A 27974-nucleotide genomic window follows, 5' to 3' on the forward strand; every position below is an offset into this window, starting at 1 on the left:
GAGAGAATTTGGATTTCACCTAAGGAGGATTACCTAATTGTGTGATGATTATTTAAGCTTTTAGTATATTTGTTGATTACTAGACTTATGGAAACTTGCCTGCTAAGGTAGGAATTGACACTTTAAAATCAGATTCAACAATGAAACCCTTCCATATTCTCTCTCGATCTCGAGGGATTCTCTGCTGTTACATCTTCCATATAAACTCTCAGTTTGGGAAGGCTTCCATTTACGAACTAAATATAGATTTGTCTTGTTCTGTAATGAACCGTTAGGAGTGAAGTTGATATTTACTAAGATAAATAATAATAGAATAATAATAAAAAAATAATAATATAAATAAAATAAATAACAAATAATAGATAATAATATGAGATAAAAGGATTGTAGGTTAGTGTTTAGGTGCTCTGCCAGCATTGTCTTTAATACTTTCCTTAAAACAAAAACAACAACAATAAAATTAGATAGATGAATGAACGGACTCTCATTAAAATGTAATTCTCTTAATTCTGACTAATTCTGTCTCTTCCTTTTTGCCCAACTGGGAATAAGTTATCTAAGATGGTAGAGCCAGAACTTACTAACAGGTGTCTATGGCACCTGTTCAACATTTAGGCTGCAGTATTGATATTTTGTATTAGTAAGCAAGTGAAACAAAAGTAAATATAGTCACGCGTCACTTAACGGGGATATGTTCTGAGAAATGCATCATTAGGCGATTTTGTTGTGGTGCAAACATCATAGAGTGAACTTACAAAAACCTAGATGGGATAGCCTACGCACTTGGCTATTTGGTGCTAATCTGTGGGACCACTGTTGTATATGTGGTCTGTCATTGACCAGAACGTCATTATACAGTGCAGTGTGGGACCGTAAACTTAATATTCCTGTAAAAGTCTATCTCCTGATTTAGGCCAAAGCTGTGTCTAATCTGTTAATGTTATATGAAGAGCAGTGACGAAATACGATCTGCAGAAGGCACAAACACAAGTAGTATTGCTGGGGATGGTTGACAGCTTTTTTCTATCTGTGCGTCTCAGCCAGGTTGATCTGGATGTGAGGCTGTGGTTCTCCTCTTTTACTTTTCAGCAAATTTAGAACTGAATCTGTGCTCAGCCCATATGTTGAGAAGAAAAGGTAAAAACATTAAGGAGAAAAGCCTAAAGATGAAACTTTGGGGGTTTATTTAATATAGGTACCATAGAACAAGAGTTTTTTCTATGAGCGTTTTAATTGGCAGCCTTAACCTTTTGACACATTAATATTACAAAACTTTGAAGTTCTAGTTCTGGCTGCTTGTAAGAAAGGTGTTCGTAGCTTGAACTAAGATATAGAGTAATTTGCTTATGGACCTAACTTTTTTTTTTTTGGTGAGAAAGATTGGCCCAGAGCCAACATTTGTGCCATTCTCCTCTATTTTATGTGGGATGCTGCCGCAGCGTAGCTTGACAAGCTGTGCTAGGTCCACGCCGAGGACCTGAGCTGGAGCAGAGTGTGGGAACTTTACTACACCACGGGGCCGGCCCCACTTATGGACCTAATCTAATGGGTCAGAATGTCTTATTGTGGCCTGGAGCCAAATTCAATAACTGTCCTGTAAAAGTGACTCTGAGTAATCTCCAATTAGTAAGCAGGATGGCTCCCAACATTAGTGACAACGCTTAAAGACTCTTGCCATTAGGTTACTATTTCAAGGTTTGACCACACCTGTAAAAAAAAAAAAAAAAGGGCTATTTTGTTGGTCAGTTCTGGTTCAATTCTAAAAGCTAGTTGAGGCCAGATTAACTCAGTTGATTATTCCTAAACAAATAACAGTTACAGAACTGAAGCCCTAGTGAGCCTAATCCTTCTTGACTGTGGAAACTTTCCAGTTTCTGGAAAGGAAAACTGGAACATTTGGGGTTACTTGGTTAGACTGCATCCTGATGGTTTATATTTGCCCATTGTGAGCTTGAGGTTTTTCTTCTCCTTCTTGCCATCTGATGGCTCCATAGAATTATAGAATTATGCAATGTAACAGCAGAAAACGTTAGATATCATTGAATCCCTCTACTTCATTTAAAAAAAAATACGAAAGTAGTTTAGGATTAGAGCATGGGTATGCTGACGTCTACACCACTATCTGAGTGATTTTAGGCAAGTCAGCTCACCTCTCCGTGCTTCTGTTCTTCATCTGTAAAATGAAATAGTAATGGTGCGTACCTCCTAGGGTTGTTGTAAGGATTTAATGAAGTACTAAAGAACTCCATTTATAGCATGTGCTCAATAAAAAAAAATTTTTTAAGTGGCAAAGGGAAGTCACAAATGAGTGCTGCAATGGTGGAGGGAAAGAAAAAGGGACTAATGTTTATTTAGGACCTGTTATCTTCCAGGCCCTGTTTTAGGTGATTTACATATATATTAACATCCTTTAGCCCTGAGAGAGATTTTGCTTTTCCCATTTTACTGTTAAGAAGACTGGGGCTCGAAGAGATTGTTGGCTGCCAAGGACACAGAGCTAGCAGTAGCAGACCAAGGTGAGACTCATTCCAGAGCCCCATTTCTTTTCCCTCCACTCCATGTTATGTTCCAGGATGTAGACTAGGTCCCAGTTTTCCTAACATAAAAATGAGTTGTTTTTCAAAAATTTCAAATTGGTTTGAAGTTATTTTTCCGTGGGGACAGTGTTACAAATGGTGGTTACATACCCAAGCTTATCTGCAAAAGCTACAATGTAATTGCATATTTGTGAACTAAAACTGTTAAGAAAAAATGTTTTTGCAATTCTAGCTATGACAGCAGAAAAAGAGAAAAAATAAGAGTATATTTTAATTTCTGTGGAATGATACTATTTTGAGAAAAGTAGATTTGGTTAGAGTGCAGTGTGGAAGAAGATGGAGACTATTTTTAATGCTGGTGGAGCCTCCGGGATATTTTAAGGACTAAACATTTATAGCACAGAGATATCCTATATTTGATAACACTTTGATGGTATACAAAGCACATCCACCTGCACTGTTTCCTTATAATCATGTATGAAACAGATGGGACAGGTGATAGAATTGACCTAATTTCCCTTAGCAATATTTAGCTTGCTTTTTTTCATGTTTTTATCCATGATTTTTTTTTAATGGCCTGTGGGAGCCCAGCTAGAAATCTTAATAGAGTCATAGAGGATTAGTTTATAGGTGTACTGAGGAGAGAATGAAAATAAAAGAACAAAAGTCTTCCTGAGTTAATTGTGCAGGAATAGAAGGAATTAGAATGGAGAAGTTAAAGAGTATATATGGGCAGATATAAAAATGGTAGAGTTAAATGTTAACCTATTTTACTAATTATCTTTCTTTATCATTTTACTTATTTCAGTTGGCACTTATTTTTTGAGCACTTATGTGCCACTGTATCATGGCTATATGGGAAAAAGCAGTCCAGACCCTTCCCCTAAGGAATTTGTTCTCTACTTGAAGCATCTACTAAAGATTACAGTCAGATCATGAAAAGATCTTTTCCTCTCCACCAGTATTTATGCATATGTGATAGTTATTTAATTATGAAGTTAGTGGGACTGAGTTCCCATTTAAGTAATCTTTTTTATTATTTATTTATTTATTTATTGGTGAGGAAAATTCACCCTGAGCTAACATCCATTGCCAATCTTCCTCTTTTTTTGTTTTTTTTGCTTGAGGAAGATTAGCCCTGAGCTAACGTCTGTGCTAGTCCATCTCGGTTTTGTATGTGGGATGCCTGCACAGCATGGCTGATGAGTGGAGTGGGTCTGTGCCCGGGATCCAAATCTGCGAACCTGGGCTGCCAAAGCTGAGCGTGTGGAACTTTAACCACTTGGCCACTGGGCCAGCCCCTAAGTAATCTTTTTAATAACTAAAAAAATTGAAAAAAGTAAAGGAGATTGAGTGAAAAACAATCCTTTTATTTTCCCATTATTATTGCTTGATTTCCTGTCACTAGAGGCAGAACTAAAGAGAGAATTGGGAGTCCTTTATGTTATGTTATGTAGCGTTTGCTTATGTATATTTGAAGCCAAAATGGAAATCACTTTAAGTAGGGTTTGATAAACTCTAAGCAAGTATAGGAATATTTGTCACTTAACAACTTGCCTTGCTTGCAAGTTAGGAAGTGTACCTGAAAACACAGGAAGAGGAGCAAGAGGCTTAGATTCAAATTCAAGTTCTGCAACTAGATTGCCATGTTCTTTCTCACTCTGCAATTCTCTGTGAAAAGGAAGGAGTGTATCTTGTGTTTCTTTGAGAGAGGGGGAGAAAGTGGGGGATGGGGAGAAGTTCCCGGTGCTGATGACCTGCTTTATTGTTAAATTGGTGGCCATCCAGAGCACAAATGTAAGTGATTGTGAAGTCTGCAGAAGAATTCTGAGTTGACGGGGAGAATGAAGTATCTGTAAATTGGAAGCCTGCCACAGTATCCTTATTAATAGGGATCTAGTGAGCAAGGCTGCTCTGCTAACATTTATCTAGCCTTAATTGATCCACTCAGTCTCATGGTGCGTTAGAATAAACAGCTGCTGCCAAGGCAGCTTAACACTAGTTCTAAGGAAAGTGTGTTGCGTCAAATGAGCTTACTTGAAATTAGAACTTGCCACCGACATGGTTCATCAGCTGTTTAACCCATTTGATTGTTTTCTCATTGATGCACATTAAATTGTTTTTGGCAATTGGTCAAAATTTGAACCATTTAGGCACTGGTGGTTTCTTCTTTATAGATTGTTATTTACCAACAATATTGTTTATACATTTCCAAAATTTAGTCTATGTTTTTCTGATTAGGAAGGCAGTACATAATCATTTAAAAAAAATCTGGAAAGTACAGAAAAAGATTAAGAGGAAAATAAAAATCATCTGAAATTCTACTTTCTGTGCTTTGTTTCCTTCCAGTCATTTTTTTTTGGTGTTGATATATATTTGGGGGTGAGTGAGACGTTTCAATATTAGTGAAATAGCTGAGGCATAAGTAAAATTTCATACGACACTCATGATATTAGGGAGCTTGTCTCATTCGCTGTGCTAAGACTGAATCTTTTTGTTAAATCAGGCAGCACAAACTCAGATGCCTGCAGGGCCAAATAGGTAATGAGTGAATCAGACCAGTTGTAGGACACTAGGGAGCAGGAGGGACTCTGGTAAAATGAAAAATGCAGGTCCTGATTGAAGACAGCTGCTACTGTCTTCAGCTTATTGTTGCCATATGGAAACAGGGCCTGGTATTACCAGATCTTCCTGATATTCAGTAAAATCTGGAAATCTATATTTCTTTTTAATGTGAAATTTCCCATTAAAAAAAATATTTTGCAGGTCAGACAAAATAGGTCTGTGGGTTGCACTTGGCTTATACACTGCCATTTTGTCATTCCTGACATAAATACTTTCAGTCTTTCTCAGCTCTCATAAGAAGAGCACTTTGATAAAAGAAAATATTTAGAGAGGAGATAGATAAGGAATTTCTAAGAGTGGCTTCAGGAACTTTTCACTCTGTAGACACTGAGAGGGTTGCCTAGGATAGGAATGATAAACCGAGATACCCACAGTGACCAGGCAGTGACATAAATGACTGAAATGGTCTAGATGTTAAGATATAGGAAGTGATGCAGAGAGTATATTCCCCATTTGCAACATTTGGGTTCCAGCAAATTGTTTCCTTGCTGAAATGCAGCTCTAATGTGGTGAAATCTTTTGATACTTTAAGAGATGCCAGAAGTTTGGATCTTTGTGAAATTTCATGATTTAAAAAAAAAAAAATGTGGATCAAACAAAAACCACCCTTGCTCCAAGTTCTGCACAAAGATCACTATTTCCCTAAGTATAACCTAATTCTATCATAGTTTAGTAGGCATTAAGAAATAAAGAATTCTTGGTCAAATGAATTTGGAGAATGGTGAATTAAAGAAAATTGAACAGATTTCCTGACTGAAGGTGTAGGGGAGGAGGACATTTCCTCTCCCCAAATGGGGGTTCGTCTGGCCGGAGAACGAATTAAATTCACATGAGACAGAACAGCAAGAGAAAATTAAACAAAGCTTTATGAGGACCATGGCCCTGGGCCTTTCTTCCTGAAGGAAGAAAGGGCACCGAAGAAGTGGGGTGCACAGAGTGGTTATGTACCCCCAAACAGGGTGTTTCACATGTGATTGAAATGTCCTTCCCACAATAGCCACAAGATTGCCCTGTCAGCACAGTGCTTGATGGACACAGCAGGTAGTGGTCTGCTATCTCGGTGGGCGTAGCCGGAGGCGTCTGTTGTCTTGAGCGGGTGGTCACAGGTGAGCGCAGCAATCAGTTCCTTGCCTAAGGAAAGATGCTTAATCCTTAAAGAAATGCCCGAGTTGGGAGGGGGAGGGAAGTTAGTTACAGGAGGTTACCAGACAAGCACAGTAAAATGCAGATTTAAGTCCTTGCCTTTGACCTTGATTAAGAGTTTCTAGAGAGAAGGTCATCGCCTTTCTTCTTCCTGGTACAGAGAGGGAGGCACCTTTTACAGATAGAGATTTACCTTACAAATGTAAATGTGTCCTAACAAAGGGCAAGTTCCATTCCTCAGAGCCTCCTTCCCTGTCCCAGTTTATCAAAAGCAATCAGCCTCAAATAATCCTGATGCCAAAGAGACATATCTTGGGGTGGCCAATTTCAGGTCCCCACAAAGGTTATCTTAGATCTTTATACATACTACTATGCCTTAAAATTTCTAAGAAGGTATAACCCATAGATCCCACAGTTACAGTTATATCTCTATCTCTACTTGGTTCCCCTACCATTCCTCTTGTCTCTGAGGAAGAGGTGGTCTTCTTCCTCGTAAAGGTTAATCTCTCTACCTACTTTCCAGATTCTATCCCTGCCTCTTCAGGGACCTTGCTTCATAATCCGTGTTTTGTTTCCTGCCTCCTTTCTTTCAGAGTATCAACATTCTTGGTTTTCTTCTATTTAAACAAAATAATTACCCTTTGCTTATACCATACACAAAAATAAACTCCAAATAGATCATGGACTTAAATGTAAGAGCTAAAACTATAAAATTCTTAGAATGAAACATAGGGGTAAATCTTTATAACCTTGGTTAGGCAAAACCTTCTTAGACACTATACCAAAAGCACAAGGAACAAAAGGAAAAATAGATAAATTGGACTTCATCAAAATTAAAAACTTTTGTGCTGCAAAGGACATCATCAAGAAAATGAAAAAACATTTCACAGACTGGGAAAAGGTATTTGCAAAAGATATGTAACCTAATTAAAATATGATAAAGGATCTCAATAGACATTTCTCCAAAGAAGATACGCAAATGGTAAATAAACACATAAAAAGATGCTCATCATCATTAGCTATCAAGGATATGCAAATCAAACCACAGTGAGATACCACTGCACTGGGATGGTTATAATAAAAAAGATAATAACAAGTATTGCCAAGGATGTGGAGAAATTGGAACCCTCATACATGCTGGTGAGATGTTAAATGGTACAGCCTCTTTGGAAAGCAGTCTGGCAGTTCCTCAAGCAGTTAAACATAGAGTTACCACATGATCCAGCAATTCTACCCCTGGATATATACCCAAGAGAAACGAAAACAGACATCCACACAAAAACATGTACACTAATGTTACAGCATTATTCATAATAGCCAAAAAGTGGAAATAATCCAAATGTCCAGCAACTGATGAATGATAAACAAAATGTAATGTAACCATACAGAGGAATATTATTTGGCAATAAAACACAATGAAGTACTGATTAATGCTACAACATGAAAGAAGCCAGTCACTAGGGATCACATAGTGTATGATTCCATTTATATCCAATATCCAGAATAGGCAAATCTATAGAGACAGAAAGTAGGTGAGTGGTTGCCTAAGGCTGGATGTGGGTGGAGGAGGGTTGGGGATAAATGAAGTGGGTGGGTGCTAATGGGTTCTTTTTGGGGTGATGAAAATGTTCCAAAATCGATTGTGGTGATGGTTGCACAACTCTATGAATATGCCAGAAACCACTAGCCTCTCTTTGGCAGTTGACACTATTGACTGTTCGTTCACTTTCTTCCACTTTCTATTCCTTTGGCTTTCATGACACAGTTCTGCCATTCCCCTTACCCACCTCTCAGATGTTTCCTTCTCTGCTCTTTTCACCAGCTTATTCTTCCACCAACTGCAATCTATTTCTTCAGTCCAGGCAAGTAAACTGAGGAACTATCTATTCAATTGCTTATTGAACATTTGCTTATCTCCATCTGAACATCCCATAGGTACTAATTAGTTTCCCTCTCAGATCTGGCTTGCTTCTGTATTACCTGTGTTATGAAGTCACTTGAGTCAGGAGCCTGGAAGTCATCCTAGATTTCTCCCTTACCCTCCACGTGGAGAGAGTGTCATGTAGATACATATCTTACGTCTGCCCTCATATCCATCCATACTGCTGCTGTTTTAGTGCATCTTTATTTTTCACTAAGACTGTAAGCTCTATGAGATTGGGGGCCATGTGTATTTTCTTCATCACTGTCTGTAATACCTGGCACATGGTATATTATATAAATACATATTTTCATATAAACCTTTTGTTTTAATAAATAAAACATAGTCATGGCTTAGATTTTAAATAAGATTTACAGATGAGAAACACTTCTAGGCCCAAACAGGTAACAGTGAAGCTACTACTGCTGGAAGGAATGCATACCTCATATGCATTTTAAGCTTAAAGAGCAGAGACTTAATGGCAGAGAACACATACACATCACCCTGTAAACTAGATAACTGGAACCAGAGGAAGAGCAGAAGACTCAGTGAAGTTCATGCAACCACCTTTATGCTGCAGAACCAACTAAAAGTTGCGTTATTTTTACATAAGCTAGAGGTAGGTTTCCTGATCACATTAAGTGAAACTTTCTCCCATTGTTAAGTTAAGCCAAGGACATTAGCTACAGAAGGGTATCCACTGATAAGTATGGTTTATTAGAACAGCACAGGGGAAGCTATGTAGATAATCTTGTTTCTTCAAATAGCAGAAACTTCTGCATCATAGCGGTAGAACAGTGGATGAGCTCCACCTCCCAAGGCTTAGTTCAAAAATTTTCTGTTGGCATTTGCACCAAACAAGGCTAACTGTACTTCTGGCATCATCTGCTGGGCTATGAGATCCTGCTGGCTTTCCGGGGTATTGGAAACATTTATTTTACAATCCCCATTATAGATCGCAACTCCACCAGGTATTTTCTCAGGCAGGTAGGCCTCCTGATCAGTTTGGACATCAACATCATCTTTGTTGGTGATTTTGTAAATAGGGATTGCTTTTTGCACTGCAACCTTTACCAGAGGGAAATCCTGTCTCCTGCAATGAACAATCGTTCAGGGCTCCCACAACTGGTATGAACTCTGGAGGACCAATAGGACTTGGTACCTGGCTGCATCTTTTACCACTTTGCTGAGTCTCTGTTTTGCTTCATTTAGTAGGTCTGTAGTAAGGTCATCTCTTGCTCTGAGGACTTTGAGCCTCGCTTGATTCATCAAATTGGACATCTGAATTTTCTGCTATTGCTCAATCTGCTTTTCTTTCTTCTCATAGTATTCCATGATCTTCAGTCTTTGGGTTTGTACAATAAGACCTTTCTTATCATTGAATTCTTTTGCTTTCAAATCTATTTCTTTTGCTTTCTCATTGGCTTCTTGTTCAGTAAAAGCTATCATATGCTTAATCTGCTTTTGCATGTCAGCATCACTGTGGGTCATGGCGAAAGTGATGCTAGGCCAGTGGGCAGCTGGCTCGAGTTTAGGTCTGAAGGAAGTGGTGGAAGGCAGGAGAGAGGAAAAGCCCTATAAACATTTGATTGAATAAATGAACTAACAAATGAACTTGTCTTCTAGTTTTCTTCCCTCTGGTCCATTCTTGCTGCTGAATTTTTCTTGTTGAAATGCAAAGCTAATGTCTTTTGCTTAGAACTGTTAAATAATTTCCCATTGTTTAGAGAATAAAGTCTAAGCCCATTGCATACAATGCCCTCCCTGATGTGGCCCCTTGCTGCTTCTCCAACTTTCTAGTCTCTCCACACCTCTCCTCCACCCAATTCCGTGTTCCACCCATGTGGATCTGTGTTCCTTGAGCTGGCCATGCTTTCACATATGCTGCCCCATTACTGGAAAGCTCTGCTTTCTTCTCTGAATCCCATTACTCCTGGAGAACTCTTATCAGCCTTCTTAGACTTTCTTTTCCTCCGTGAAATCTCCTGTATCTCACTGATGCAGAACTGAAACTTGGATGTAACTCTATCAGAGCATGCATTGCACTGTTACAATGATTTGTTTAAGCGTTTGTCTGTCTGAAGGGCAAGGACTGAGTCTCACTTATTTTTCTGTTCCCATCATACAGAGTGTGTACACAGTGCCTACCACATAGGAAGTGTTCAATAAGTGCTTGATTAAATGAATGAACTGGAAATCAGAGTAAGTTAGAGAATCCTAGTTTTTCTGGATATATGACTTTTTGAACACCTGACTCTGGCATATCATCTGTGACTGATACAAAAGATACCAGGGAGGGTGGATGGATCACAAGTCCATCACTACTGCAGGAAAGCAACCAAAGGCGTTGCTGATGGTGAGTCACATACATTATCATTATCCTTGTAAGGCCTAGGCGTGGTATGGAACACAGCTGCATAACAGAATGGGTGTTAGTTTAATAAATTGATCAGCCTAAGAGTTATGCCATAAGAAACACTGATTGGAGCCAAACTAAGTACAGGCATATGGGTGTACATTCCCTTGTCTGGTCACAAATGAATTGGTCACAGTCAATTGGCCCTGTAGCTTGGCCCACTGTAACTTTAACTCTGAGTTAGGCTTATGTTTTCATCGTTTGTATCTTCTTATCTAAATACATTAAGAATTTCTGTTGATTACCATCTCCTTGCCACCTTTTTAATGCATTGCTCTATAATTACCAGTTACACTGTGCAAATCAGTAACACAAGTCCTCCCTGCTGCGTGTTGTCTTCCTGTTTTCTTATACTTAGTCTAACTAAGGGAGACGTCTTCATTAACGTATTTTTCAGTCTGCGTTGTGACTTGAACCAGCCAAGCTATTTTTGCTGGAAAGAAACCAAATCTTTCTACATTACTGACCCAAATTGGGTAGATGCTGATAAAAGGAGTAAGAATAACAAGAGCAGAAGAGAAAAGGCCTCTTGCATAGAATTTTGAACTAAAGTCACATACTGAACAAAAGATATTTAAATTGTTGAATAATGTAAGAGCTCTTCAAAAGAAACAGGGCTTCCTGCCAAGCCCCCTGAAAATGCCTCCAGGCCTCTTACTCATTCACTACCATTATTTCAGTTTATAGGTCTAAAGATGCTTTATTTCTTATCTCATTCTCTTCCCACCACCTAGCGGACACATAGTTGGCACTTACTGCCTGTTTATTGAAGTGAATGGAATTGGGCCTCAAAAGTTAAAGGCAATTCTCTGAAGAAGAAAATACAAGAGAAATAATTTTAGCAGTGAATAAAAGCAACAAATCTGAGTTTCAGCAATGCAGTAAAGTTTGGAAGCAAAAAAATGTATTTGCTATAAAGTTAGATTACTTTGAAAGCATTGTTTTTAAATGCTAATCTGGAAAACCTGCTCAGAACTTTGACTGTAACTAAGACCTATGTGTCGTTTTTTTCTCTGCAATTTTTTTTACCCTTTAACATATGGTTCTTTTTTACAGAGGGAATAAGATTTATTTTAAGGTTAAAAAATCAGGGGCCAGCCCCGTGGCCAAGTGGTTAAGTTTGCGTGCTCCACTTCTGCAGCCCAGGGTTTCGCCAGTTTGGATCCTGGACATGGGCATTGCACCGACATGGCACCGCTCGTAGAAGGACCCACAACTAAAAAATATACAACTATATACTGAGGGGATTTGGGGAGAGAAAAAAAAAAGCAGAAAAAAAATCAGGCATCTACTTTAATCTCACCATCATAAAACATAGATAAAATATACTGGAAGTGAGAGCTTTTAAATTTTGTACTTATTAATCATTTTATACCTTGTCTTGTTCCCAAAAGGAATTTGAGGTAGTAAATGAGGACTTAAGGTAGAAAAGATAAATTTAAAGGTAAGTTTCCTTTATCAGAGAGCTAAAAGGGAGTTTGGCTAACCCACAGTACACCTACAGAGATCACATAATGGTAGAATAAATACTTGAGTAATTAAATGATTTATTTCAGGTCACATAGCCATTTATTAGCTAAGCTGGAACTAGAAACCAAGTCACCAAATTCCCGTGCAGGTGCTCTTAACATGTATGTAGTAAAAACATTTGGCTTAGCCACCCAAGTGTTTTCATGACCTGGTACTGCACAGGTTCAAGGAGTATTTGTTAAGGTTATTACTGACCTGCTTGTTTGCAAAGTTGTAGACTATATTAGGAATCATATTCTTCCCCATACTAAGGCTGACCTCCAGGAATAATGTTTTTCCACAAGCTGTGAAGATTCCTATTGGTTAACAAAGAGTGTTTTGTGAATTAATCCCTTTCTTAATTGTTCTACTTTATTTTTATTTGGTAAAGATGGGTGCTGTAGAAACTTTCTGTTTTGATGGTGTGAAGAGAGAGGAGGGAAGTGCATTTTCTGTCATCTCCTGGTTGATGGCTTAGAAATGTGGAGCTTTGTCTTTGGCTCTCCTAGATAGGCTTTGCCAGTTGTTCATATAGGAGATGCCTTTCTTGTCCTGTGTATCTTTAGAAACTGGCTTCTTTGGAAGTTCTTGACTTGATACTTCAGTGATAAGATAGTGAATTGGAAAGATTTAGAATAGAGGATGACAACCTTTGAATAAATGGGCAGGTTAATTACATAATCCTCTCTGCCTTCACTTGGCATACAAAGCCCTTCCCAGGCTGACTCTTTTCTAGCCTCCTTTCCTTTGCTGAAGCCACACCAGTCTCTTCTTGTCTAGTCAACCATGTGCTCAAACACATACAAGCCTTTGCTTGTGCTCCTCTTTCTGCTTGGGCTGTCTGATCCCTCTCTTCTCCACCTGCAACTTCTGTCTTTCCAGGCCCAGCTCCTTTCTTCTGTGAAGAGACGACAGCTCTGAAGAGTGAATTAGAAGAAGGAAGAATCTGGAGGCAGGAAGACCAGTTTTAGGAGACAATGAAAGTCCCATAGATCTGAGCTGTTCGATATGGTAGCCACTAGCCACATGTGGTAATTTAAATTAATTGAGAGAAGTCAGTCTGAAAAGTCTGTGTACTGTATGATTCCAAATATATAACATTCTGGAAAAGGCAAAACTATAGAGACAGTAAAAATATCAGTGGTTGCCAGAAGTTTGGGGGTGGGGAGGAATGAAGAGGCAAGGAGGGATAAATATTTTTACCCCCTGCTCTATCCCCAGTACCTAGAACAGTGCCTAGCACATGTAGTTATAGTCAATAAATGTTTAATAACACTGAAGAACTGAATATTTTCTAAGGGAGATAGAAACTCACTGCCTTTCTTCCCCTCTTCTATCTGTCTGTCCTTCTGTGTGTGTGTAAGAAAAGGAACCTCCATGTGTGTAAAATCCTGTCAGGCCCTTTATAATTAGTATGAACTAGTGACTTTGTTGCTGAACTTCATTTTTTACTTCATGGAATCTTGGCCCACAGCTTTTTGAATGGTTGATTTTAGTTGGAAAATATAGTGAACAATACATCTGGAAATGTTCTGTCATGTTTTGATCTGAGAAACTCTAGAGAACCAGCTGCTGATTTGAAAGGCTTTTATTATGATACAGACAGTCTGTTGTCTACAAAAGCACTGGCTGTTACACAGTGGTGTATGTGTGTTGCTTTTTTCTGAGCTATTAACTTGAGAGAAAAATCTTGTATTCATTAACTTATGCATGACTTGTATTCCCTGAGAATAGTTTATTGTGTTATTTTCTTTAGCTGATTTATTGTACATTTAGGGATTTTTTTTACTTGTTTTTTTTTCTTTAAACTCAATCAAAAGTTAAATGGTTAAATAGTAGGGTTGACATATTTTACGTTCTGGGTTTAAAAAATTTCACATATTTCCGCATTAAAATGTGGTTTATATTTATGTCTTAGCACTCCCAGGTAGCTTTATATTGATAAAATGGGTGAATTTCACTATTTGCTATATTAAAGTGTACTTCTTCTAGAGTACTTTATGTGACATAGTGAAAGAAAAGTTGACATCCAAGCCCTGCATAAGAATAATTTTGAAGAAGTAAGTATGTGTACCATTGGTGGTTTAATAAATAATGTGCACATGCACACAATATGATTAGTGTGACTTTTAATATTTTGATTAAAAAAAATTTTTGGCCATTACTATTGGGAAGGTTTGTATAAAATGATAGATAATTACTAAAATTATTAGGCAGCAAATAATTGCACCTAAATAACCCAGAGTAACATTTTAATATTACTTTTTAAATTATGAAAATTGTATATTCACATTTCAGGAATGAGAAAACAGGAACTACAGATACAAATTCACTCAAAATTTCCTCCCCGGAATTAATACAACCACTCTTAACATTTTGTTTTGCCTTATACATATGGATTTTCTTGGTTTGTTGTAATTATAGTATATTTATTATTTTTTATTCCTCCTTTTAAATGAAATATAATGTTTTAAACATTTCCCGCCGGTGCTGAGTCTTTGTAACCATTGTTTTAATGGCCTCACGTACTCAATCTAATGATGTATCTTAATTTACTTAACTGTTCCTCATTGTTGGATAAGTTATTTAAAAAATATTTTGACTTTTATAACTAACATGATAGTGAGTACTTTTGTGAATATTGTTATTACCACATTTGATATTATTGCTTATAGGGTATATTCTCATAAGTGGAATTCCTAGATATGACTTTTGTTTTTGGTGGGGAAGATTGGCCGTGAGCTAACATCTGTTGCCAGTGTTCCTCTTTTTGCTGGAGGAAGATTGTTGCTGAGCTAACATCTCTGTCAGTCTTCCTCTATTTTATATGTGGGATGCTGCCACAGCATCGCTTGATGAGATGGGGCATAGGTCCATGCCTGTGATCCAAATCCTTGAACCCCGGGCTGCCAAAGTGGAACGTGCAATCTTAACCACTACGCCACCAGGCTAGCCCCTAGATATGACATTTTTTATGTTTTATTTATTTTTTTTATTAAGGTTATAAAAGTTAACATCCTTGTGAAATTACAGTTGTACATCATTATTAGTCATGTTGTAGGTACACCACTTCACCCCTAGTGCCCTCCCCCCACCCCCCTTTTCCCCTGGCAACCACTGATCAGTTCTCTTTGTCCATATGTTAACTACCACCTATGAGTGGAGACATACAGAGTTCGTCTTTCTCTTTCTGGCTTATTTCACTCAACATAATACCCTCAAGGTCTATCCATGTTGTTGTGAATGGGACGACTCTGTCCTTTTTTATGGCTGAGTAGTATTCCATTGTATATAATACCATATCTTCTTTATCCAATCATCAATTGCTGGGCACTTAGGTTGGTTCCATGACTTGGCTGTTGTGAATAATGCTGCGATGAACATAGGGGTGCATGGAACTTTTGGAATTGCTGATTTCAGGTTCTTAGGATAGATACCCAGTAGTGGGATGGCTGGGTCATAAGGTTTTATGTTTTATTTTTTATGACATACACTAGCAAAGGATTTTCCCAAGAGAATATACCAGTTTACATTACCACCAGCAGGGTGTAAAACTATTCCATTGTAACATTCAGCATTATATATTATTTCTTTTAAAGTTATTCTATAAGTAGGGAAAAAATCATATTGATTACTAGTGAAGTTGTATATTTTCATATGTTTGGTTTCTAGTTTCAGAGTCATAATTGCTTCACATATTTTTCCCAGTTCCAGTAACATCAATTTTTTCTGTATAGACATTTTAGCCTACCTAACTTGATTCATGTACTCCATGTACTTTTAAACATAACAACCACACACACATTCTCAATGATGAATTTCTCTTTTTTTCTCATGTGCTCACTGATGCCTTCAAATTAATTGCTCTAGAGAGGGGTTAATATTGTGTTTGTACTCCATGTTATTATCCATGTGTATTGTGGAAGCACATATGGGAGCAATCTTGATAATTTCAAATGATAGATTATATGTAAAATATATGTTTCAAATATGTTTAAGTAATAGTTTTAAAGTCTGAGAATTTATATTTGGGTTGTGAATCTTTTCCCCCTGTAGGTTGGAAAAGAGACTGTTCAAACCACTGAGGATCAGATTTTAAAGAGAGATATGCCACCAGCATTTATTAAGTAAGTAATTAAAACCGTTTTCTATTGCTAAGCAGAATAATTTCTTGTTAGAAAAGAAAAGTGATTCCAGGATTTTTTTACCTTTTTGAAAAATATATATAAAGCTCTGTTTACAATTGAACTTTCAATTTTTTGTCTTTCGCCACTCAGGCTTCCTGCTGTTGATTTTATTCACTGGTCTTAGGCATTTTTGACATCATAATTTCTCAGAAAACCATTATTTCTGAGTTTTGTTTTCCAGAATGGAAAGGATTCAGAAACATTCTGACCTTAGCTTGCATGAATCTAAATTGTATTTTAAAACACCTTTGCTTGGGGGTAAGGGAATAACTGTAGATACTAAATTTAAAAAAAAATTATTGTGACATATTTCAGGAGCATTTTAAGTTATACTTACATATTGCCTAGTATTCCTGCAAATAATTTCCAGACATTTGGCCTCTGCTATGTAAAGCAAGCAGAGATACTAACTTTTGCTTAGCTAAAGCTTTTCAGGTTCTTGATTATGTTGTCTTTGACTAATGACTTTGTTATTTTTTTTCCTAAAGATTGGCACCTAAGCTAACAACTGTTGCCAATCTTTTTTTTTTCTGCTTTTTCTCCCCAAATCCCCCCAGTACATAGTTGTATATTTTAGTTGTGGCATGTGGGATGCCACCTCAGCATGGCCAAATAAGTGGTGCCATGTCCACGCCCAGGATCCAAACTGGCGAAACCCTGAGCCACTGAAACGGAGTGTGAGAACTTAACCACTCGCCACAGGGCCGGCCCATGACTTTGTTTTATATGGCAGTCAAGTCCTAAGTAAAAGTAAAGGCTGATGCATAAGACAATTAAAAAAAAAAATAGAACCTCTACAAGTCAATAAGAATAAGTCTATGTAGTTAAAAAAAGGGGGGGGCGGGGCAGAAGGACTTGAATAGTCACTTCAAAAGAGAGGAACTCCAGATGAGTAAATCTATGAAAAGGTGCTGCATCTCATTAGTCATCAGAGAAGTACAAGTTATTCTTTTATAAACCCCTAAATTAAGAAGTCTGATAACAATAATGTCAATTGTTGATGAGGGTGTGGAAAAATTGGAAATCTCCTGCACTGCTGTTGGGAATATATATTGGTGCAGCCACTTTGGGAAACAGTTTGGCATTAGTAAAGCAGAAAACAGGCAAGTCCACTCCCAGGTATGTTTCCTAGAGAAACTTATGCCTATGCACACTAGGCTCCATATAAAAAAATATTGATATCAGTATTGTTCATGATGACCCACTGGTCTATCTACAGTAAAATGGATGAAAACAATTATGGTATAGTCATAAATTGGAGTATTAATCAGTAATAAAAAGGAATGAGAGTTTTTCATTTTAAAATGGCTGATTTTGTGAATTTCACCTGAATTTAAAAAAAGAATGAATGAATCTCAAAAATAATTGAGGGAACTGAATGATAGGTAGAAAGATAAGATAGGGCGTAGGTAGGTTCCATTTATTTAAAGTTCAGAAACATATAGAAATAAACTATGTTGTTTAGGGTTACCTATTTATATAGTAATAAGATAAAGATGAGTGAGGAAATAATGATCACAAAAGTCAGGGTAATGGTACCTCTGGGAGGAAGGAGGAGGGTTATATTCAGGGAGAGGCACACAGGGGCTTCTAAAGTGGTGATAATGTTCTATTTCTTGACTTAAGTGTTGAGTTACATGAGTGGTGGTTTTATAATTATTCATTATATTATACAAATATTTTATGCAATTTTCTATATGTATGTTATATATCACAATTTTAAATAAAGCAAGAAATGTTCCTTTATTTTTATCCTCCTTATGTTCTATTATTTTCATTGAACAGATGCAAAATTTCACCCATACTGATGTCTTCTAATTTCTAACTTACTTGAGTGGGTGCTTCTACAGAACTATGTTTCTGTTAATTCTGCAAAATGTTCATATGTCAGGAAGTAAGGTACCAGAAGCATCTGTTTTTTGTAGAGCCTGTTTTGTGGGAATATCTTTTTTAACTTGCTTTCATTGGACTTGGAGACCTCTAGGGTTTCTTCTTGCTCTAACTAGTACGAGCCTACTTTGTTTGTGTGCCATTCCATCAGCATGGTAATATGAAGAGGAATCCTATGCTGTCAGTAAACATATTATAGTTAAACTTCAATTTACCTTATATTAAAATCACAGCTCTAGCTTGTACCCGTTTGTCCCTCACCCTGTGGAAGGTACAGAGTATAGTGAGAGATTATACAGGGGGTTTCCAAATCAGGTGGGTAGTTGGACTAGATGACTCTACATAAAGTTCTTTCAACCTTGACGTTTAAGTCTATGAATATCATTTGATTGGGAAAATAATTTTTTCGGAAACTCATTTCTGCTCATTCCCAGAAATATACCCTTAAAATATGGTATGTGCTCTCACAGCCTTCCTTGGGGATTTAGAAACATTAAGGAGTGTACCCTGGCTATAACTTTTTTCTTAAAGTAGGTAACGTTAAAACAAAACAAAACAAAACTTCATTGATCACCCTTGGTGGTAACAATGACACCAACCCTTACTGTGTTAATTGGGAATTTAAAGAAAAGAATTAAGCATTTATTCTGCCTTTTCAGAGCTTCTTAAAAGAATTAAAAATAGAACTACCATATGATCCAGCAATTCCACTTCTGGGTATTTATCCAAAGGAAATCACTAGCTCGAAATGATATCTACACCCCCATGTTCATTGCAGCATTATTTACAATAGCAAAGACAAGGAAACAACCTAAGTGTCCATCGATGGATGAATGGATAAAGACAATTTGATATATACACACAATGAAATATTCAGCCATAAGGGCCAGCCCTGTGGCCAGATGGTTAAAGTTCCGTGCACTCTGCTTTGGGGGGCTGGGTTCGTGGGTTTGGATCCCAGGCGTGGACCTACTCTGCTCATCAGCCATGCTGTGAAGACATCCTACATACAAAGTAGAGGAACATTGGCACAGATGTTAGCTCAGGGCTAATCTTCCTCAAGCAAATGAGAAAACGAAGATTGGCAACGGATGTTAGCTCAGGGTGAATCTTCCTCACCAAAAAAAAAAAAAAAGAAAAGAAAATCAGCCATAAAAATGAAGAAAATCCTGCCATTTGCAACAACATGGATGGACCTGGAGGCCATTATGCTAAGTGAAATAAGGTAGACAGAGAAAGACAAATATTGTATGATCTCACTTATATATGGAATCCAAGAAAAACTGAACACATAGATACAGAGATTAGTGGATGCCAGAGCAGGAGATGGGAGGTAGATGAAATGAGTGAAGGTGGTTAAAAGGTACACGCTTCCAGTTATAAGATAAATAAGTCTTGGGGATGTAATGTACATCATGGTGACTATAGTTAATAGTACTGCATTGTGTATTTGAAAGTTGCTAAGAAAGTAGATCTTAAAAATGCTCATCATGACAAAAAAATTTGTAACTATCCTGCCTTTCCTGTACAGACTTTATTTCACAGTAGCCTGATAGCCCTAGTTGATGAGGGGAATTCTAACCAATAAATGTGGAATAAATGACAGAATTAGAAAGTCATCAGTGCAGCTTTTAATGAAACAATTAATTTAGGTAAGGATCATCAATGGATGAAACCATTCAAAGGTTTTAACCTTTATTGTACCATGGGGGAAAAGCCTAATCTTCTTGGGGAGTCACAAAAAAACATTATGTTATGACCAACTGAAATATTTACTGAGCAGTGTTTAAAAAGCACATAACTGAAGGGCTTGCCCAGTGGCAAAGTGGTTAAGTTCGCGTGTTGTGTTTTGGTGTCTCGGGGTTCGCTGGTTTGGATCCCGGGAGCAGACCTATGCACCGCTTATCAAGCCATGCTGTGGCAGGCGTCCCACACATAAAAGTGGAGGAAGGTGGGCACAGATGTTAGCTCAGGGCCAGTCTTCCTCAGCAAAAAGAGGAGGATTGGTGGCAGATGTTAGCTCAGGACTAATCTTCCTCAAAAAGAAAAAGCACATAACTGAATATGTTACACTCTGAAATGTTACCTGAAAATAGCCTGGAGTGCAAAAACAGTATGGCTATGGTTGTCAAACACATTTGGGGGCAAATAAATATTCTGCAGATTAAAATATGATGGCTTTTTAGGCCTTTCTATAGAATGCAAAATGAAGCAGAAAATAACTTTAGTAGACACCTTGACTGGGAAGGGGAGAGGACAGAGAGGGAAACAGATGGAAGCAATTAATGACATCCTTGGAACTATTGACTAGGACATACTTTTGGGCTGTTTGGTTGATGTTTTGAAGTTTCCAGGGCATGATAGACTGAAGCTTCCTCTGATAGCCACATTCACAAGGATTTCTACATAGTGTCTGCTTTGGCAACACTAAAGAATAAAATAAGTTTAAAAAATTTATTCTTAGATCAATTTCTACTCCTAAATATTAGAATGTCAGTGGTAGAGAAAACAGAAGACTCCTGGTCTGTAGATAGATTTATACCTAAGTAATCTGGTGTGTAATTAGATATTTTTCAGGGAAGGATATGACATTTACAGAATTTTTGACAGTTTCAGGATGTGGGGGTCTCAAAATCAAATCAAAATCTATTTGTGTGACTGGCAATTAAGGGCATATTGGAATGTTGGAAAGTGGTTTAATATCGGTTAAAGATTATATATTTGAGTTGTAACTGTCAATGAGGGACTTCCAATGCTCAGGTAATTCCTTATTGTAAAAGTGAGATCTAATTTAATATAGAGCAAGATTTGCATTGTCACAGAAAGACTTTTTCTTGGGTGGAGCAAAAGTTATCTGATCCCTGACTGCACTGGCAGATAGAGTTTACAATTTACTAATTTTACCCAAGATTTCATTAATAGCCACATGCTTGCACAAGAGGTATACAGTTGCATGATGATTGCCTTAGAAACTGCTACAATATTCATAGACTTTAGGAGTATAATGACAATGCTGTAATGTTAAAATATCTGTTAGACTCACCCTATAAGAAGTTATTTGTTCACCTCAGAAATATGAAAGATTATAATACTACGAAAAGCTAAACACTAACAAATTGGATAATCTAGAAGAAATGGATACATTCTTAGAATCATACAACCTTCAAAAACTTAATCAAGAAGAAATAGAGAATTTGAATAGACCAATCGCCAGTAAGGAGATAGAAACAGTAATCAAAAACCTCCCCCAAAATAAAAATCTAGGAATAGACGTCTTCCTTGGTGAATTCTGCCAAACATTCAAAGAAGACTTCACACCTATCTTTCTCAAACTCTTCCAAAAAGTTGAAGAGGAAGGGAAACTTCCTAACTCATTCTACAAGGCCAACATTACCTTCATATGAAAACCGGACAAGGACAACACAAGAAAAGAAAATTACAGGTCAATACTGATAAACATCAATGCAAAAATCCTCAACAAAATACTAGCAAATCGAATACAACACTACATCAAAAAGAACATACACCAACATCAAGTGGGATTTATTCCAGGGATGCAAAGATGGTTCATCATCCAGAAATCAATCAATGTGATACAGCACGTTAACAAAATGAAGAATAAAAATCACACAATCATCTCAATAGATGCAGAGAAAGCATTTGACAAGATACATCATCCATTTATGATAAAAACTCTGAATAAAATGGGTATAGAAGGAAAGTACCTCAACATGATAAAGGCCATAAATGACAGACTCACAGCTAATATCATACTCAATAGAGAAAAACTGAAAGCTATTCCTTTAAGAACAGGAACCAGATAAGGATGCCCTCCACCTTTGCCACTCTATTTAAGGTAGTATTGAAGTCCTAGCCAGAGCAATCAGGCAAGAAAAAGAAATAAAGGGGATCCAAATTGGAAGGGAAGAAGTGGAACTGTTACTATTTGCAGATGACATGATTTTATATATAGAAAACCCTAAAGAGTCCGCCAAAAAAATTTAGAGATAATAAATGAATACGGAACAGTTGCAGGATACAAAATCAACATACAAAAATCAGTTGCATTTCTATACACTAACAGAAAGCAGAAATTAAGAGAGAACAGAAAGAGAAATTAAGAATACAATCCCATTGGGGCCGGCCTAGTGGCACAGCAGTTAAGTTCACATGTTCCACTTTGGCGACCTGGGGTTTGCCGGTTCAGATCCTGGGTGTGGACATGGCACTGCTTGGCAAGCCATGCTGTGTTAAAGCGTCCCACATATAAAGTAGAAGAAGATGGGCACGGATGTTAGCTCAGGGCTAATCTTCCTCAAAAAAAAAAAAAAGAGAGAGAGAGAGAATACAATCCCATTTACAGTTACAACAGAAAGAATAAAATACCTAGGACTTAACTAAGAGGTGAAAGACCTGTACACTGAAAACTGTAAAACATTGTTGAAAGATTGAAGCAGACACAAAGAAATGGAAAGATGTCCATGCTCTTGGATTGGAAGAATTGACGTAATTAAAATGTCCATACTATTTTAAGAGAAGATTTTTGTCTCTTAACATAGACAACCAAGTTTCTGTGAGATAATCGTTCATATATGCCAGCTACTTTGCTGCATTTTTGACCTAGAGCAAGCACTCAAACTTTAAATAGTTTACCTTTGAACTTGCCACATTAAACATAATTGGGTACTACTGTTCTTCACAGACGTTCTCAAACAAAAATGATTTAAGTTTTGAGTTTTCTCAATGATGAACTCTGAGTCATTTTATTAACTTGCAGAAAAGTTCTAAACAGCTTGGCAGGGGTTTAATCCTTGGTTTGCTTTGTATACCCTTCGTGACTAAGAAATAAACTAATAAAACTTTAAACACGTAATGCTTTGGTTTCCATTGTCTATAGAGTAAAAATCAAGATTGAAAGTAACTCCAGGGGTTACTCACATTTATTGAGTGCATATTGTTGGATCAGATACTTATATATTTTCATTTTCTCATGTAATTCTGAGAACAACAACTTCAAGATATTAATAACTCCATTTTACAGATAAGAAAACTGAGGTTTGATAAACGTTAACTCATCCAAGGTTGCTTAGCTAGCTAGTGGTGGACGTAATTCCTGTTGGTGGTCTCGTGGCTTCCAAGTCGTGTTCTTTCCACAATCTGACCTTCTGAGAATTCATGTAGGCCACCCTTCTCTCTCTAGGCAGCACTAACATTACACCACTTTTAGAGGATAACAATTTACACTTTTTCTCAGTATTTCCGAGGAAAGACTGTTAAAGAAGTAATTTGTGATGTACTGCAGTGTCTTTCATCTTTTAAGCTGTAAAGAAGTTAAAGTCATAACGTTTTTTTTTTTTGAGGAAGATTAGCCCTGAGCTAACATCTACTGCCAATCCTCCTCTTTTTTGCTGAGGAAGACTGGCCCTGAGCTAACATCCGTGTCCCGTCTCCATCTTCCTCTACTTTCTATGTGGGACACCTGCCACAGCATGACTTGACAAGTGGTGCGTAGGTCTGCATCTGGGATCCAAACCAGCGAACCCTGGGTTCAAAGTGGAACGTGGGAACTTAACCACTGTGCCACCAGGCCGGCCCCATAGAGTCATAACATTTAAAAGCTAAAAGGAATCATAGAGACTATTTAATCCAACTGCTTTATTTTATAGATGAATTGAGGCCGTTGGCTGCTCCACCCCAACCCTGCAGAACCAAACAGAAACACTAAAAGTAATTAGACACAAGTATTCCCTTATTACCTTAACTATTCCTATATGGGTCCAGTGCCAAATTAAGAAATTCTCAGGGTTTAAATTTTTTCCCTCACATCTATTTAAAATCTTTATTCTTTCTTTAGTAGAAGCAAAATAACCTTATAAAAATAGCTCCATTTCTTGAATACTTTTTTTATTTTAAAAGATTGTCACCTGCACTAACAACTGTTGCCAATCTTTTTTCTTTTTTCTGCTTTTTCTCGCCAAATTCCACCCCCCCTCCCCGCCCGTACATAGTTGTATATTCTAGTTGTGGGTCCTTCTAGTTGTGGCATGTGGGACGCCATCTCAGTGTGGCCTGATGAGTGGTGCCACGTCCGCACCCAGGATCTGAATTGGGGAAACCCTGGGCTGCAGAAGCAGAACGTGTGCAGAAGAGCGGCCATGGGGCCGGCCCCTTTGAATACTTTTTATGAGCTGGGTACTTTAAGTTGTGTTGTTTAATCTGCCTCATCTTGCAGATGAGGAAGCTGAGACTCAGAGAAGCCTGTTAACTCCTTCAAAGTTACCCAGGAGGTAAATGGTAGAGGAAGGATTCAGACCCTGAACTATCTGACTCCCAGGCTTGTGCTCATTCCAGTATTCTAAAATTCTTTCTCACCCTTCTTTCTAAGAATCTCTGCTTATAATGTAATAGTTGTTGTGAGGCTTAAAAGAGTGAGACAATGTATGTGAAAGTACCTGGAAAAAAAAGACATTTGGTAATTATTAGCTTCCTTCCTTAGCTTCTGAATCTTTTTTTCCCTCATTTTCTTCAAATAAACTCAGTTACTTTTTAAGCTTTTCTCACAGAAAATTTTGCCCTAAACTTACTATGTCCTGTACTAAGACCTTTTTTAAAAAATCATGATTTTTTAAAATTTAATGCTCTTTCTGTATCTGTTGAAATGATCATGCGTTTTTTATTTATAAGATGGTTTCTGGTCTACTACATGATTATAGGTTTTCTGATGGTGAACCATCTTTGCATTTTGGATAAACCCTAGTTGGTTGTGGTTTAAAAAAGAAAATGCAGAGCTAATTTCAATTTGCTAATATTTTTAAAGGATTTTGCTTCTCTGTTCATGAGGGATCCTGATCTATAATTTTCTTTCCTGTTCTGTTCTTATCCAGTTTTGGTATCAGGTTTATTTTAGCTTCGTAAAATAAGATCTATTCCTAGTCTTTGAAACAGTTTACATAAGATAAAGATGATCTTTCTTGAAAGTTTGGCAAAACTTGCATCTAAAGAAAACTTTCTAGGTCTGGTGTCTTTTGGAGTAAGAAACTTGATTACTCATTCAGTTTCTTTTTATCGTCGAATTCAGGTTTTAAATTCATTTTTAGTTAACTTTGACAATCTGATACTTTTCTAAGAAATTATCCATTTTATCTATCCTTTTTTGTTCAGTATTATTTATTTCTGCCTTTTTTTCTTATCACTCTTTTAGAGATTTATGTTTTAGTTTTTTCCCCAAAGATCTATTTCATTAAATTCTTCTCTCCTACTTATTATTATTTTCTAAGTTTATTATTTGAATACCTTATTTTCAATATTTCAATCTTTATATTTAATCTTTCTTGTTTTTATTTTTTATTTTTTTAAAGATTGGCACCTGAGCTAACAACTGTGGACAATCTTTTTTTCTTTTCTGCTTTATCTCCCCAAATCCCCCCTGGTACATAGTTGTATATCTTAGTTGCAGGTCCTTCTAGTTGTGGCATATGGGATGCCGCCTCAACGTGGCCTGACGAGCCGTGCCATGTCCGCACCCAGGATCCGAACCCTGGGCCGCTGCAGTGGAACGCGAGAACTTAACGACTTGGCCATGGGGCCGGCCCCCTCTTGTTGTTAAATAGATGTATTTAGGCTCTTATTTTGCTCTAAGTCCTACTGCAAGTTTAGAAACAGCTATAGGTACTTTAATGGTTGTTCATCCCTAAATATTTTGTAATTTTGGTTGTGAATTCCTCTTTAACCATGTGCATTCTAAAGATTTTTAAATTCTTTTTACTATTTTTTTTCCTTTCTTCTTTTTCTCCCCAAATCCCCCTAGTACATAATTGTGTATTTTAGTTGTGGGTCCTTCTAGTTGTGGCACGTGGGACGCCACCTCAGCATGGCCCAATGACTGGTGCCATGTCTGCGCTCAGGATCTGAACCAGCAAAACCCTGGGCCACCACAGCGGAGCGTGCAAACTTAACCACTTGGCCATGGGGCCAGCCCAAATTTACTATATTTTTATTGTTATATATCTAATTAAGTGCATTGTGCCCAAAAGACATGGTTGGTATAGTATCAATTCTTGGAAATTCTTTTGTGACATAAGTAGTCAGTTTTGGTAAGTGTACTATGTGTGTTTGAAAAGAATGTATATTCTCTTTTGCTTGAGTACAGGGTTCTCTTTATATTGATTAGGTCAACATATAAATATTATTGATCAAACTTTTTATAACCTTACTATTTTTTCTGTTTGAACTGTCGGTTTATGATTGAGATATGTTGAAATCTCCTATAATAATTGTAGATTTGTCAATTTTCCTCATAATTGTCAGTTTTAGCTTTATATATATATATTTTTTATTTTTATTTTTTATTTTTTTGCTGCAGAAGATTATCCCTGAGCTAACATCCATGCCAATCCTCCTCCACTTTATATGTGGGTTGCTGCCACAGCATGGCTGACAAGTGGTGTAGGTTCATGTCCAGGATCCAAGCCCATGAACCTGGGCCACCAAAGCAGAGTGCACTGAACTTAACCACTATACCATGGGGCCAGCCCTTTATCTTTATTTATTTTAAAGCAATATTATTAAGTGGCTAGAAATTTATAATTCTCCTGGGTCCTAAATTCTGTTAATTATTTTATTGTTTATTATCCTTTTTTAGAATGATTGTTGATTGATATTAGCCTACTGTAGGCTTGTATCTCCAGATTTTGTTGTTCTTTTTTTTAAACCATATTCTAGTTTTTGGCAATTTTCTTCATAAGTAAAAATATTCTCTTATTATTGTATCTATTCCAGTTCATTTTGTGTTTATACCTCTAGCTCATTTATTACATTGTGCTATAGAGCAGTGATTGTCAACTTTTTTCACCATAAGGAACTTCAAATAATAATAGTGAAACTTTTTATTATTAGTTGATTAAGAATGTATAAGAACGAAAGATAAAATGAATTTGTAATGTTTTAAAATAAATTTTTATTTTATTCATCACAACAGCATCCACATACATTTCAAACCTACTAGTATCCATAAGACACACTTGCTTATACGTTCATCTGTTTCTGCTGTAACCCGAGCATGGGATGGAGGAAGAACCATAGGAGCTGATGGACCTGTAGGTAGCAGAGTTCTTGACTGAACCTTGCATTCTCAGAATCTCCTCTTCCTTCACAGATGCCATATTTGAACAGGAGGTGAAGGAAATGGGGAGAAAGACTAGGACTAATCATTCAGGCTTTAAAGGATTCAAAGGTTGTGGCTCATACTCTACCTTTCAAATAAGCTCTTACCAAGACTTGAGGAGTGTATAGCTTGGGCAGCGGTGACACTTCTAACCCTCCCATTCCCAGGGTGCTGCTTCCCCTTCAGTTATCTCTTGGCTCTGGCAGAATCCTGTTTTGTTTGGAGGTTAAGTCAAAACTGGCTGCATACTCTCCTAACCTTATCTGAAATAGAAGAATTCAGTGAGCCCATGGTGTTTATATGTGTATTTTAGCTTTGTAATCTCAATATACATATTCTAGCAAAAAGAGTTTGGTGTTGCCTTTAAAGGGTTCTGAATGTTTTTAGCATGACTCATTGTGGTTTTTAATTTTAGTTTTTGGGTATACACATGCAGTGTCTTGTATTATCACTGAGTTATGACAGGAAAAGTAATAATTTGTGGATGAGGTCTGTAGGATCTTTAGGAGCACAGGGTTAGAACAGCATGTTGTAGTGTTATCATACTGTGTACACGTGGGTGAGTTGGTGCTGTGGACTTGCT

At 37.2% G+C, this 27974-nt stretch overlaps 1 protein-coding gene and 1 pseudogene across 2 annotated transcripts in view; one reads left to right on the forward strand and one right to left on the reverse strand.

Annotated features, from left to right (window-relative positions):
- Window positions 1-27974, forward strand: part of VCL (vinculin) — a 96889-nt gene that overhangs the window by 17428 nt on the left and 51487 nt on the right. For both annotated transcript variants that reach the window (XM_014733027.3, XM_014733025.3), the window contains exon 2: window positions 16208-16278. In XM_014733027.3, coding sequence (XP_014588513.3) covers window positions 16208-16278 — 71 coding nt within the window. The remainder of the gene's footprint in view (window positions 1-16207; window positions 16279-27974) is intronic.
- On the reverse strand, window positions 9049-9717 carry LOC138916285 (V-type proton ATPase subunit E 1 pseudogene; annotated as a pseudogene).

Source organism: Equus caballus, chromosome 1 (assembly GCF_041296265.1).
Source record: "Equus caballus isolate H_3958 breed thoroughbred chromosome 1, TB-T2T, whole genome shotgun sequence".
Classification (NCBI taxonomy): domain Eukaryota; kingdom Metazoa; phylum Chordata; class Mammalia; order Perissodactyla; family Equidae; genus Equus; species Equus caballus.